The sequence below is a fragment of the Nematolebias whitei genome, chromosome 5 (genome assembly GCF_014905685.2).
Source record: "Nematolebias whitei isolate Nwh7 chromosome 5, NemWhi1, whole genome shotgun sequence".
Taxonomy (NCBI): domain Eukaryota; kingdom Metazoa; phylum Chordata; class Actinopteri; order Cyprinodontiformes; family Rivulidae; genus Nematolebias; species Nematolebias whitei.
In genome coordinates, this window is record NC_056502.1 from 18637488 (window position 1) to 18652316 (window position 14829).

A 14829-nucleotide genomic window follows, 5' to 3' on the forward strand; every position below is an offset into this window, starting at 1 on the left:
CCCCCCCCCCCCCCCCCCTTCTTTTCAACTTCTTCTTCCCGTTGAAAGTTTTCCGGGGTATTCATGCTTTGTCAGAACGCATAGCTACACAACATGCGTCTGTGCATGGCACATAATTACGCGATGCGTAGTTATGCACATGGGGAGCTGAGTGACAAGACGTTTTTTGGGCAAGCTTCCGCTTCTTACTGTGTTCGAATGGACCCAGTGAGGCGAGGACCACATCGGCTTCGCCCTTTACCCACTAAAGCGAAGGCCTTAAAGGGCGAAGCTTATATGACATAGAACGTTGGTTACGTACTGTAACCCCAGATTCTATGAATATAAGCGTAGCCCTTTAAGCGTCGGGCCTCACTGGCTCCTAAATGGCTGAAGAAAAAAGCTATTTTGGGAGCCGATTTCCCGCTCTTAACGTAATTTATACGGACCGGGTAGGGCCCACACAGCAGGTGGGCGTGGACTAATTTTTTTCAGTGCTTATGCTCTGCATAACGGGATAAACCCACTAAAGCGAAGGCCTTAAAGGGCTACGCTTATATTCATAGAATCTGGGGTTACAGTACGTAACCAACGTTTTCTTAGCTGTCAAAGATGGATGACATCATTATACAGTAGGCTTTCACACAGCTGCATGCATTGATTTAAAGGCGATGTAAAAAACGCTTCTCATAAACAAGTCAAATAAAAAAAATGTTACCTCAAGAGTCATCTTTGTGTGAGCACCACGGAGCTGGGCTGAAGGGGTTGGTTCGGTGAAAAATAGAGCAGCTGTAGCTGCAGCACAGCTGACCCATGCAATAATTCAGAGGACTGGGGGGGGGGGGGGGGTAGAGAGCTGATTGGCTGCTGGACGCTGCGACGTCACGCACACGCAGTTATATTACACTGTCATTGAATATTAAACATTGTGAAATTTGATTCAGATTCATATATTTATACTGTTTATTTTGAAGAAAATCATTAATTTCATTCATTCTCAACCAGTCACAGAGGAATACTCTATTTTTTATGCATGGAGTATTTTAACCAATGTTGGTGAAATTTAGTTTATGTTTATTGTTGAAATGTCTTGTTTGCACCAGCCCATAAAAAAAGTAGCATTAGATTTACACCACATGACGGTTTGTACTTTCTCCTTTGACTCATTTATATTTAATGAAAAGATCCTGTTTTCAATTTAAATGTTGATATTCAGGTATATTAATTTATGTGTTATTGTCTGTATATTATATGCTATCTGTCTAAAACAGGTGTCGACTAACCTGTGTAAATAAAGGTTGAATGAATGAATGCATTAAATCTACTGTCTGTTTAAAATCAGGATTTTGCCTGAATCATTGGTCTGCACCATTTATGCGCCGGCGCACGTAGCGGCGCATCGAATAGACGGAGTTTGCACTCAAGCAAACGTTTCGAGCCTCGCACTGTATTTGCTTGACTGTTTCGGTGCCAGGATCAAAATTTTCGTAATGAATACAAATAGCGAAATTACGACGTTCTACATTTAACGGGTAAATAATTTAAAGCTGTTTTTGTTTCGTTTTTTATATCATTTATTCTATTTACTTTTCATTTTATGCTTTTTTATATGATTTTCTATGTTGTTTGTACCTCATCTGTTTTTTTTTAAACAGGTCTCTCTTGTAAATGAGTCCTCGAGACTCAAAGAGACTAACCTGTATAAATAAAGGTTGAATGAATAATAATTTTAAAAAAATCTCGACCGCCCGGCGGACGGTGTTGTACTAAAAGAAGCAACCTGTCTTAGCAAGGGCTTTTGAAGACAACGAGGATACTTTTTCCAACACAACACCCCGGGGAGCGGATATGACGCTAGGCCTTTAACGGTGGAGGCGCTGTTGTTGTAAGTTTTTGAATAAAGTTGTTACATTCAAAAAAATGGCGGCTGCCTGTGATTCCAGTGTTGTTTGATCGAAACCACTTTAAAACACATTTCCTACAGTACTCCAGCAGTTTTAAAAACCAGGTAAAACCAATTATTTGCTGTTTTGTTAGCACTAGCTAGGAAAACAAGCAGTGTGGAGTTTTCTTAACCAGCCTAATATGAATTTATATGTAAAGCACGTGCTGTTGATTTAAATCTGCTCTTTTTGCAAATTACCGGTTTGAATGTTTCTGGAATGACTTCTGTTGTGACTTGGCGTTATATAAATAAACTGAACTGAATTTTACAAAATGAAGTATAATCTAATTTTGCTTCCAGTAAAAGTGCAAAAACAACCTTCTGTTTGTTAAAGAAACTAGGAAATTATTTAAGTCAAGACCAAATTAGCAGCAGTGAGTTTATTCAAGACTGCTCCTCAGTCTCAAAAGATTAAATGTTTTATAGGGAGTGATTTATTTGAAAATTGCTGAAAGACTCCTAATTTTAACCAAAAAAAAAATAATCAAAACCTGTGTGATTCAGGCCCTCGTTCTACTAGACAATTACTCTAAAAATTAGAAATGTTTTAACCTTTATTGACTCGGTGTTTGTTTGTTTTCATTTTAGACGAGCCATGTCATCTACAAAGAATTCAGCTAAGAAAGAAGCCAAAAAGCATATTTCAGTCAAGACCTCCTTCACCTCTCCCTTCAGTTTAAATTGGAGCGCTCTTCCTCAGAGCGACATGACGTTCATCCTGAAAACCCTACAGGACAAACTGACCTCCACAGGCCTGCAGAAGAAAGAGGTGAAAGCATGTCCCCCGTGGAAGAGAAAGAAAAAGAAGAACCCCATCTCCACATCAGAACCTGTTCCCCAGGTGAGTCAGGGCCAACAGGTGTGTGATCCCATCAAGAACGGCTGGACAGATGTGGCAGCCAGACGGCAGCTGGCCATCGGCATCAATGAGGTCACCAAGGCGCTGGAGAGGAACGAGCTCCAGCTGCTGCTCGTCTGTAAGTCCGTCAGACCGCAAAACATGACCAATCACCTGATTGCTCTGAGCGCCACCAGGGGTGTGCCGGCCTGCCAGGTGCCCCGACTGAGCGAGAGCATGTCGGCGCCTCTGAAGCTGAAAAGCGTCCTCGCTCTGGGATTCCGGCAGTGTTCTGAAGACGGAGAGATGTTCACAGACGTCATCGATGCCATTAAACCAAGAGTGCCGCCGCTGGACGTTGCCTGGCTGCAAAGCGCGACACCTGAACACCCTGCTGTCATCAAAGAGGAGAGGGAGGGGGAAGCTGGTGAGACAAGAGGCCATAAACGGAAACTGGAGAGCGAATCTGAGAAGGTCACAGAGTCTCCCTCCTCCTCGTGTACTCTGCAGCCTCTCAAAGTAAAGAGAATTGTTGCGAATCCTGCAAAAAAACGAAAGACAAAGATTAAGAAACAGCCGGTCAAATAAAGGAACTCTGCTGAGATTTTTTTTTTTTTTTTTCATTTTTTAACCCAGTAAGGCCCAGTAAATTTAACCAAATTAACTTTGAATGTTTATTAAGACAGACTTTAACATTTAAACCTGTATACCTAAAATGAGAAACGAAAAGGCATTCTTTTATCCAACTAATCAAACCGTTTCTGCTTCATTTATTTAGTTTAATACGCTTTAGATCATCTTTCAAATACCTGGATGATGCAGAAAGTTTAATTTGAAGGCCAAACTCGTTGCTGTTTAACTTCGAGACAAAGATTAGTTTCAGTTTTGTGATGTTTTTGCACATTAACTGTGAAAGTAAATGTGTTTAAATTGTTGTTTCTCTACTAAATTGATCAGAACAGAATAAAACGGAACAGAAGTATTTAATTTTAGCTACTGTATCTTTTGAGAAGTTTTTGTTTTTATACTAAAAATAGAAAAGGAAACGTGTAGTTATTTTGCGCAGTAGGGAAAACTTGAACAAATTAAGCTGAGTTTATTTTATTTTGATATCGAGACATTTATCATTTTGTCAAAATTTCATGACTGCTGTGGTTTTGTTAGGCCACAGTGGTACCTTCTTCCTCACCAGTTTGTTTAATACAAATCAGAAAGAACTACTTTTCTAAAGACTTTCTACATTCTCACTGTCGGTACAACTAATACAACTTTATTTTTAATTTAAACCTTTACTTTAGCAGGAAAGAAATCCATTGAGATTGATTTCTTTTACAAGGACGTCCTAGGAAAAGTAGATGAAAATAGATGTGGGTAAATTTAACATAAGTGTATTTACAACACCTGGAGTTTGTTCTGGATTACACCCAATAAAATACTAGAAGTTGAGCAAATGTTTCAACTAGTTAAAACCCAAATATCCCACTCAACTTCTGTATGAAAGGCCTGGTGAAGATGATGAAATTAGCTCAGGCTTCTGGCATTGAGTTACTTGGAATTTAGCTTATTTTTTCCCCAATAAAGCCTCGTATGAGCCGCAACAGAAGAAATTACACCTCACTCATGTTTCTTTTTAAATGAAGTTTATTCAGTCAAATATCCATGCTGGTATAGCTGATGCGAGTCGAAACGGACTTATTTGCAGGGGGTTGTGTTTAAATGATGCTGGTAAAAAGTTCTTCAGCGTTTTCACAGTTGATGATTATTGAATAAAGTTATTGTTCTTCGTTCGAGCTGGATGTCATTTCACAAGTGCATTCGCCTCATCTGACATTAAAAAAAGTCTCAACTAAGGCAGGTATTTTTGGTTGAGTTCTCACTGAAGATTGTGGCTGCAGAACCGACGTACCGACATGCTCATGGTTCACTCAGGCTGCTGCAGGCAACACATCCACGAGAAGGGGGGGCACACTGTTGATTCATTTTCAGAAGTGAATTAATGCCACTTGTGTCTTTCTCCAAATTTAACCAATTCAACATCAGTGATTTTAAAAAATAAACTGACTTCTGAAACTTTTTAATTGACCACTGTTTGTCCCTTTCTGGCTGACCTATAAAGGAATACAAAACATGTAAAATGCACCAAAATAAAAGCCACCTTTAAATCCTAAGACAGTCACACAAGCGGAACATCAACAGCAAAGTTTGTTTCGAGTTATCTGGCAGCTCCACCTTACAAGTGGTCTTGCAACATTATTTAGCTCTTCATTATGCTCATTTGATCTCAAAAGCCAAATCCTCTTAAAAAGTCTGTAAAGTTTTCCCCCAAATCAAGTCATGTTTTCAGGGCAACGCAGAACTGAGACTTTTTTTTTTTTTAAATGTACATTTACAGACATCAACTTTTACACATTTAGCTGCACAAGACACAAATGAAATCTATGAAATGTTTTCTTTCCTGCCAAAAAAATACAAAAGTAAATCCAGAAAAGTGGAGGAAAAATCAACCTGGACCAGCTGAAATGTCAGCCCGGTTCTGTTAATTTAACTGGACACATTCAACATGCAGCCAGTCTTTACAGCAGCTCATCTGCTTTTTTAACAAAGCATTCAAATGATCCGAGTGTGAAACTCTTGAATTATTGGAAGGACTGTGGCTGTTTGATGTCTTTCAAAGTAAATAGCCCGATTCTCCAATATAAAAGTTTTTTTTTTTTTAAATAGAAAATCGCAACCATGTAACTTTTTTTTTCTTTTGCTTACGCCATTGTAATTATCGCCATTCACTTTATGCAATGGTTATGTCAACTTCATTAGGCTCCAATTTCTTTCTTAACCATTTACATAAATGAACCCAATTTTAAGAAACGGCGTCATAAAACAATTCCAATTGTTTTAAAAGAAGTTGTACAGTGTGTGTTTTGACAGCAGACCTTTTCTTGTTTGTAACACAGTAAATTGTGCTTCATCAGTGCATTCTTCATAAAAAACAAAACAGCAAGTTCCACAGAACCAATGAGAAATGCAGTGAACCAGTCCTGACAAACTCACTGCAGAAATAAATACCTTACTTTGAATGTAAACAACACATTTTCATCCAAAACATGAAGCAGGAGGCCGATGCCCTTCTTGTCCTTGTCTGTTATTAAATAGTGTTTGTGCAGTATGTAACTAGGTTTAATAGTTTTAAGTTATCTTTATCTGGTATGCATGAGTAGATGTGTTTCCTAAAACTAAACCTACACTGATGACGCCGATACAAAAAGGAAACAGCAGCACAGGAACGTTTTGGATGGGACAACCAAAAAAAGAAGGAAGGGAGTTACTATTTCTGGTTGTGTTTACTTGTTGATTATCATTTACATAGTTCCATGAAATTAAATACACCAGCCCCTTGTGATGATGTCTGCTGAGGATGAAGAGCTATAAACAAAATTCACAATGCCAAGGCATCCTGCTGAATGTCAAACTGTTTTGTTTTAGATGCGAGAGCATGTCAGGAGCGTTGTACTGGAAGAATATCTCAGGCATAGCATGACTTTCACATTCAGGATGATGATTTAAGGGTTTTCGCCTCCGGCCGAGCCGAGAATGTTCTTGATGAAACAAGTGAACCACCACTTGGTCACCAGGTTGGCTTTACGGTTGTAGTTCTCGTCGTCGAGGTTAGACGACCTGCAGGTCCAGGTAAATATCAGGAGGGCAACGACAACCTGGTGGGTTTGTGCAGCGGCTGCAAAGAGACCTGCTACTGGAGGACGAGACCAACCTGGAACAGGAAGATCGATGTGTTATTACTGGTAGTTGGGTTTTGGCATAGAAAATTGCTTACATTATAAAATGTAATTTATACTGTGAAGATGTACAGTAGCTCCACAGAATCTGATCTAACCAACACACCTGATATGTGCCAACTTAAAAAAAATAGCTTTAAACTGTAAAATAAATAAAAAATTTGATGTTGACAAATCCAACCCAAAATGTGATTAAAAACATTTGAGACAAGACAATTGAAAAAGTTTTCTTTGGATCCCCTACATATAGTCATTTTGCATTCATATCAGCCATTTGTATTAGGTGGTAGGAACCAGCTGTGGTCCTCAGGGGCTTCCACACTTCCTCTACTTCCTCAGGCGACTAAGGTGAGCTGGACCGGGAAGCTCAGTCCTCACCTCCTTCTACAGGTGTGCAGTGGAGAGCATCCTGTGCTCCAGCATCAACGTGTGGCATGGAGGCTGCACAGCTGCAGAAAGAAGAGCTTTGCAGAGAGTGGTGAAGGCTGCACAGAAGACTGTTGGAGTCAGCCACCCCACCATCACAAACATTTACACCTCTACATGCAGGAAGAGAAACACCTGCATCAAGAAGGACCCCACTCACCCAGTACACACTTTTTGCCCCTCTCCCCTCAGGCAGAAGGTTGAGGAGCATTAAGTGTAGAACCACTGGACTCAGGAAGCTGAAGCTGTTAGACTCATGAATATCTAATCAGGAAAATCACTGTAATGCCACTTAAATTTGTGATACGTGACTCATCTGTGCTGCTGATTATCCATGCTGCTGATCTCATGCTGCCGTATTCATTCATACCTATCTACTCACCACAGACTCATGTTCAGGCTGCTGTTGTTAAGCCATATTGTTTGAGGTTATTAATGTTTAGTATATCTTAGATCTTTTAGCGTACCGTTTGACATTTGTTTGTAGCATATATTAGTGTATATCTTAGATCTTTATACACTGTTTCTTTTTACACTTTATATTTTGCTATTTTTGGGTGTAACTGGAACTCTGAGTACATCATTTCGTTCCATCTCATGAGTATGCGATGCGAATGACAATAAACTTGACTTGAACTTCAACCTTGTTCTAATTGACAACTAATTAACATGCTTCAGCAGAATTTGATGATGAAGATGAAGTCATTCAACCTTTAGTCAGGTGTGTTAAAGCAGGGAAACATCTCACACTTGCAGGTCAATGGACTGGGGGACCAAAGTTGGGGACCTTAAACGTAAGGAGTGTAACCCAATTTAACTATAGCGTTTATCTGACATGTACTGTTGTTGTTGGTTTTTTTTTCCCCATCTAGCTTTTTACTATATATACAAAACAATATTTAACTCAACTTAAGCAAAGGTAGATAACTCTTTTTACAAGCTCTCATGAACTAAATGTTATAATACAAGATTAAATCAGAGCAATAAAACCAAACACAGATTTACGTAATTTTTATATTTACTGTCCTCTTTTGTTTGAGAGGAAAAAATGACCTGACTTTGTGTATATTTTTGAACCAGTCACATAATAAGGATGGGTGTAATATGCACTCTAGGCAGAGGCTACTGACCTTATCAGAGTCCATAGTGGGACACTTCCAGTTGTAGAGGTAATACTGCAGATTTCCATCTCCAATACCAAACTTAAGCTTCTCCAGAAATACTTTATTCTCCATCAGATCCAAGGCATTAAAAACATCAAAACCTTTCTGCAAAAAACAAAACAACAAAATAAAAATAAACAAAACACTAGGATACCTGTCCAGGTGTACTTTTTGGAAATATCTTTCTGGTAAAAAGTACCAGCTTGGCCAGGATCAGTGCATCATTCATTAGGTCCAGTAGTGGTGTGTGTGTATGAACATTGTAGAAAGAGTAAGCTGCCTTCAGGCTCCGATGGAGAGGGTGATGCATCACAGTCGAGGGCAAAGTGTAGAAACTAGTAAAATCTGTCAGAACACCACCTGCACCCTGAAAAACAGACCCCCACAAACAGTCTGTTAGAGCAGTAAAGGAGTTACCGTTAGTTTGTGGATTGGCAATAACAGCTCATACTTCTACAACAAATGTGTCGATTATGTTCTCCTGGGGTAGAAGCCAGTGAGCCACGTCCTCTTCTCCCACTGATGGTGCAAGATGGAAACGTCTCAAGTATTTCTGCAGCAGCTCGGTGACCCGGTGGATGTCACGCCTCTCCATTGGCCGCAGACCTGGAGTCTTGGTGCTCTGTTTGTGACGGAGAGCACAAGTTTAATTTCCTTCCATGAAAAGGAAGAGCAAAAGGAGAATATGCACTGACAAGTGAGCGCGCTTACATCTGATAATCTGTACAGCTTCATGGTTCTTTGCAGGGTCATGTTTCTGCTCAGATGGGAGAATTTTACTTCCACAAGTTTTCTGGGGTTTAAAGAACGATGCCAGTACCTGGAGAAGGACAAACGGAAACGAAGAGTTCAGGAGGTGTGTTTTGACACCATACCCTGTGCATTGTGATTAAATGTTTCATGATCATACCTGCATGTAGACACTGGTTTAGGCAGCACGACTCCAGCTGTGTAAACTGCCTGAAATATTCCCTCTAGGTTCACTCTCCGTGTTATCTCTCTGATTAGCACAGGAGCAACACGCTTTGAACGCAGTTTCTTATGAACACACAGGAAGTTGATTTCTACCATCTTCTTTATCCTGCAACAACATGAACAAAGAAGACGGACTGTGCGTTACAGTAAAAGGGTTTCCATTGCTTCATACCACTCTCTCACCCCCTCCATATATGCTCAGTTTAAGGTTCTCACGTGTCATAGATGCGTATGTCTGCAGGGATGGCACTGATGAAGCCAACAAGCTTCTTGTTTGAGGACACTCGGACTCCACAGTGCCACTGCGGTAACCAGCCAGGTGGACGCAGAGCCCTAAGAGAGGTCAACAAAAGACATTGAGCAGAATAAGCAAATATAACATGATAAAAATAAAAAAAAATGTCCGAACCACTTACCATTTCAGAAAACTTGGAGAATAATCAAATCGGAACATGTTATCGTCGTCCTCTACATAATTTTCATTTAACAATGTATACAGCTCCTTCAGCTGGGAAAAAAAAACACACACATATTGTAAATTAATAATTTACTGTCTAAATTTGAGTGCAAAAGACAAGCAGTCCACTTACTACATCTGCATTACTGAGGTCCAACGTGTCCCACATAAAGCCTTGAGGTAAAGAGTATGGCTCCTGTCTGATGTTTTCTTTGTCGGCTTCAATCGGCCCGTGACTCGTCACAACTTCATCTGTAAAGATAGCAGCAAGGATTACCACAAGAGAAATAACTACTGCCTTTAAGTGACATGGTAAAGGTCTTCACCTTTAAATTTAAGCAACACAGAGTGTTCTTTTTTGTTCCATTTACATCAAACCAGACAACTGCTGACAGCATCAATCATGCCCTATAAAAATCAGCTTCAGTTGGCCCTGTGTTGACCAGGCCAGCCGGTGACATGACTCTATGGGCCATGGTTGCCATGGAAACAGCTCAATCTAACGCTGCTGAGCACACCCAGCTGAAAAGCTCTGAGCCTCGCTGTATATCACAGCTGACATGCTGTTGGGACACTGGGTTTGGGCAACTCTAAAAGTGATGAAATAAAACTTATTATGGCACTAATCTACTGATAGCAAACACAACACTGTTTAAATTACTCAATTAACCCTTATTTTAAATAAAAGCTTTTCTTGACCATAACACTGTTAACTGACAAACATTAAGTTGACATTGCTGTTTTTCGTTCCTCCACTTTATTTAGTTTTAGTTGACACTCACTTAACTTTGGGACAGGCTGGGTGTCCCAGAATTGGTACTTGTGCTTCGCTGCGTCATCAATACTTTTTGCTGGACCCTGGCAGGACAGCAGCTCCATGGCTCGTTGGATATCCTGCAGCTTTTGAATGGGCAAGCCAGGGTTCTGAGTTAAAAAAAGAGAAGATTTGTAAAAAAAAAAAAGTTTCAAAAACAGAGATGAGGACAGCACAGATGTCATTTTAAATTATATAGCATTGTTTTCAAGGGTCTACTGCACGACTCTACCGCAGTAATTTAGATTATTTTAGTACAAATTTTAAATTTAAATAAACAAAAGCTTAAATTACCAATACAGTTATTTATTTATGATTAAAACAATTAGTCATTTGTATTTTGGAGCTTATTTACATCATAAAAATTGTTATATTTCATGAGCCTATATAATTTCCGAACACATTTCAACTGAGAGTGTCTGCTGTGTTTTCCCCCAATAATTACGAATTAATTTTTGCATCTAAAGTAAAACAGAACTTCATAGTCATTATAACCCCCAATACCTCAAAACTGTGAACAGAAGGAAAACAGTAAAACTGGATCCGTTTTACTGTGAAGGACAGACTATAAATGATGTATCGTAGTATCACCTCCTTCTTTGTTACGTTAATGGTAATTGTCAGATTTGGCACATAGAGTCTGATGTTCTTCACTGTCAAAGGTCTAATCGACAAAATGTTTGCTTCAGAACACTGTTTGCGACGCCTGACAACAAAAGTTGGCGTTTCAAGCCTTACTAACACCTATAATGAATGTAATTTATTGTTATCTGTGGCAGATATGATAAAAGAAGAACATACTGGAAAGTTTTAGTTTACTGGAGAAAATGTGTGTATTGTGTGGACCTACTTTCACATCCTGGTGAAATAAACCACCATTTGTTGCTGTATAAGCATACTCTGATTTCAGACAGCATTAAAGCATTGCTTATTCAGCCTTTACTACCCAAATAAGTGACTCCATTAATTATGAGTTAGTAGCTTCTGCTTTGAAAGGGAGTGTGCACACTTTTCATGACGATTATCCTCATCCCACCTTGATCTCTTGGGAGTCAGACGCAGAGTCAGATTTGGCTCCCCCCGAGCTGGGCTTCTCTTTTTTCCGCTTCTGTTTCTTCTTCTTCCTCTTGGCACCCAGATCTCCCCCTGGACTGCTGTAAACACGAGGACAAACGCACAGGAACATTAGAGACGGAGGGCTGACTTAGCTGGACTCAACACACACGCGCAGCTAACCTTAGCTGCCATAGCAACGACTCGACTGACAGCTGAGCTACTCGCTGTTAGCCGACTAATGGTTTGTCCTAACAACAGTCGTGACATTCAGTCTGAAAGAGTACAAATGTGTACGAGCAGTCGTTTTACTTCTTTGAAGCGACACATGCTTCAAACAGAGCCGTTCTTGCTTTACCAACGGCCCGTTAACAGCTTGTGCTGTGTGTGCTAACATTAGCTAATTGCGCTAGCCGCCGCTCATAAATAGTAGCGGCTAAAATATCGTTTGTCGGACCCCCGGTTAAGGCCATCCTCTCACCCCTGCATGTGCTCGTTCTCCTCCTCGTTGTCTCCATCTATCCCGCAGGTGTCCTGGTCGTCCAGCTCCAGGCTCTGCTGACTGGCCGCAGATTCACTGTCCTCCGCCATCATAAAAAAAAAACCGTTTTAAAAACAGCCCAGCCGCCGCTTTAGGAGAGCTCGCGAACACCCGGCGAGAGACAGACGAAAAAAAAAACAAAGAAATTGTGTTGGAAACGGCGCCCCCTGCAGGTCAAGTGTGAAAAAAACTTACGCCGGCGTTGCCAGATTTACAGCAATTATGGTATTTACACGATGGTTTTAGGGTATTTCGACATAGTATTTAAAAAAGCCGATGCATACATAATTTTAGCAATTACGTTTACACCCCCACCTGCGTTGGCTAGGAAAAATGGACCCTCGCTTACTACATACGATATAGTCTGGCTCAAAATATGATTTTTAGGCGGAACAGTTTTTCGTTATTTCTTATCTGGCAACTGACTACTGCCTTTAAGTTTATCATCAGTTTCCATGTTTTAAGCCGAATTCACAACTTTAACAATAAATTATGACTTTAAATATCTTGTTATACGCATATTTAAAACACGTAACCCTTGTTTTCATCCAGTCTTATTAACTTTACTTTTTTGTTGCACAAAAATGGTCTAACTTCTTTTGGCTTTTCGCTCTTCATGGGTTGCCACAGCGGGTCATCCTCCGCCATCTCACTCTGTCCTCTGCATTCTTTGGCCTCACACCATCTACCTCCATGTCCTCTCTAACATCATCCACATATCTTCTCTTTGGCCTTCCGTTTGTCTTTTTCCTGCCAGCTGCATTTCTAACATCCATCCATTATCTTTACTCGCTTCTTCCTTCAAGGGGTCGCGGGGGTCACTGGTGCCCATGTCATATCACATATCACTGTGCGAAAGGTGGGGAACACCTTGGACAGGTTGCAAGTCCATCACAGGGCCACATAGAGACAAACGAGACAAACAACCTCACTCACTCACATCTAGGAACAATTTAGAATTACCAATTAGCCTAACATAAATGTTTTTGGTCTATGGAAGGAAACCAGAATACCTGGGGAAAACGCATGCATACACAAGGAGAGCATGCAGGCTCCACCCAGGGAGGCCCCCAGCCGGGATTTGAACCAGGGCGATCTACTCGCTGAGAGGCAGTGGCTCTACCAACTGCGCCACGGTGCTGCCCGCTTTTCTAACATCCTTCTACTAATATACCCACTGTCCCTCCTCTAGACATGCCCAAAGCATCTCAGTCTGGCCTCTCTAACTTTATCTCCCAGTTGTTCGACCTGTGCTGTACCTCTGATGATAAATCGTATTCATCCTTGTCACTCCTAAGGAGTCTCCAGAACATACAACATATTCTCACCACTGTCTTGTAAACTTTTCCTTTGACCTTTGTTGACACCTTTTTGTCACAAATTACTCCTGAAACTTTTCTCCACTCCATCTTGCCTGGACTCTCTTCTTCACCTCTTTACCACACTCCCCATTTTCCTGGACAGTGGACCCCAAGTACTTGAAGTCCTGCACCTTTGTGACCTCTGCTCCTTGTAGCTTCACTGTTCCACCGGCCTTCCTCTCATTCACACACATTTACTCTGTCTTACTACGGCTGACTTTCATTCCTCTTCTTTCAAGTGCACACCTCCACCTCTCCAAGTTCTCTTCCACCTGTTCCCTGTTCACACCACATATCACAATGTCATCTGCTAACATCATAATCCACGGGGATTCCTACCTGACTTCATTTGCTGGTTTTCTTCTCCTTTTCTCTTCTTCAAAACAACAGTCATTCTACACACAACAATCTAATGCTGTCAGGCCATGCTCTCCCGTCACAACCTTACAGTCCCCAATCTCCCTCAGGTTTTCGCTTCTAAACAGAATAGACGGTAGTCTACCTGCATACTCAATTCAATTCAAAAATACTTTATTAATCCCAAAGGGAAATTATTTGTTGTTGTAAATCGTTATGCTCGTTTCATTAAGAGATGTTATAGATACTGATGGCTGTAGGCAGGAAGAATCTCTTGTAAAGGTCCATCCAACAGTGGATCTTAAGACACTGGCTGCAGATGCTGTCCGATCCATCCACCCAGACTCGGCTGGCCTCTCCGTTCCCCCGGGCTGTAGGACCGCCCGAATGCTGGGCAGAACTCCTCCCAGAGCGATGGCCACTCCTCCCAGCAGTCTGCCGAGCTCCTCGTCGCTGCGGACAGCCAACTGTACGTGCCGAGGGACGATCCTATCCTTCCGCTGTCCTGAGCCGTGTTTCCTGCTAGTTCCAGGATCTCAGTGGTCAGGCACTCGAGCACAGCTGGCAGGTAGATGAGAATCTACTACTCCTAATCTACTCCTTCCTCCAATCTTATAGGGATATAGCTATGTTCTGCCCTTTATTGGAAATAAGTGTTGTCTACAGCCATTTACATTCTCTTGGCAAAATCCACCCCCATCTGTCCTTTCTGGTTTCTTTCCTTGACACCAAACCTATCCATCACTTCCTCATCCCCTCTGTTTCCTTCACCAACATGTCCATTCAGGTCTGCTACAATCACACTCTCTCCTCCCCAATTTATTTTATTTATCCTCTGTCACATCCAACCTGTGGAGCACAATCACTGACAACATTTAGCATCAGACCATCTACTTCTACCTTCAGACACACCACCCTATCTGACACTGTTTTCACCTCTACTACATTATTTGCCAACTCCTTCTTCAGGATCACCCCTACTCCACCTCTCTTTCTATCTACACCATAGCAAAACAGTTTAAACCCTGCTCCAATGCTACGAGCCTTGCTGCTCTTCCATTTGGTTTCTTGGACGCACAAAACATCTACCTTCCTTCTCTGCATCATGTCAGCCAGCTCTCTGCCTTTG

The 14829-nt window shown here is 41.1% G+C and overlaps 3 protein-coding genes across 3 annotated transcripts in view; 1 reads left to right on the plus strand and 2 right to left on the minus strand.

The window, feature by feature from the left end:
• Window positions 1-806, minus strand: part of acbd7 (acyl-CoA binding domain containing 7) — an 8220-nt gene extending 7414 nt beyond the window's left edge. Inside the window, exon 1 of the mRNA XM_037676294.1 lies at window positions 698-806. Coding sequence (XP_037532222.1) covers window positions 698-709 — 12 coding nt within the window. The 5' untranslated portion in view covers window positions 710-806. The remainder of the gene's footprint in view (window positions 1-697) is intronic.
• Window positions 807-1890: 1084 nt separating this feature from the next.
• rpp38 (ribonuclease P/MRP 38 subunit) lies at window positions 1891-4355 on the plus strand. The gene is made up of 2 exons (XM_037676295.1): window positions 1891-1987; window positions 2513-4355. Exon 2 carries the CDS (start codon window positions 2520-2522, stop codon window positions 3348-3350), a length of 831 nt encoding a protein of 276 aa, XP_037532223.1. The 5' UTR covers window positions 1891-1987; window positions 2513-2519; the 3' UTR covers window positions 3351-4355.
• A 2076-nt stretch (window positions 4356-6431) lies between these two features.
• On the minus strand, window positions 6432-12119 carry nmt2 (N-myristoyltransferase 2). Its single transcript, XM_037676296.1, has 12 exons — window positions 11923-12119; window positions 11425-11542; window positions 10357-10498; window positions 9708-9826; window positions 9534-9625; window positions 9334-9450; window positions 9053-9223; window positions 8854-8962; window positions 8594-8764; window positions 8342-8509; window positions 8110-8247; window positions 6432-6528 (listed from the first exon to the last, which is right to left on the minus strand). Exons 1-12 carry the CDS (start codon window positions 12033-12035, stop codon window positions 6508-6510), a joined length of 1479 nt encoding a protein of 492 aa, XP_037532224.1. The 5' UTR covers window positions 12036-12119; the 3' UTR covers window positions 6432-6507.
• Window positions 12120-14829: the final 2710 nt, after the last annotated feature.

Excerpts from the sequence above, each read along its gene's own strand:
- rpp38 (XM_037676295.1), top strand. The coding sequence starts at position 2,520 with ATGTCATCTACAAAGAATTCAGCTAAGAAAGAAGCCAAAAAGCATATT.
- nmt2 (XM_037676296.1), bottom strand. The coding sequence starts at position 12,035 with ATGATGGCGGAGGACAGTGAATCTGCGGCCAGTCAGCAGAGCCTGGAG. Across the intron at positions 9,626-9,707 it reads ACCTCAGTAATGCAGATGTA|CTGAAGGAGCTGTATACATT; the intron begins GTAAGTGGACTG and ends TTTTTTTCCCAG. Across the intron at positions 9,224-9,333 it reads GACATACGCATCTATGACAC|GATAAAGAAGATGGTAGAAA; the intron begins GTGAGAACCTTA and ends ATGTTGTTGCAG.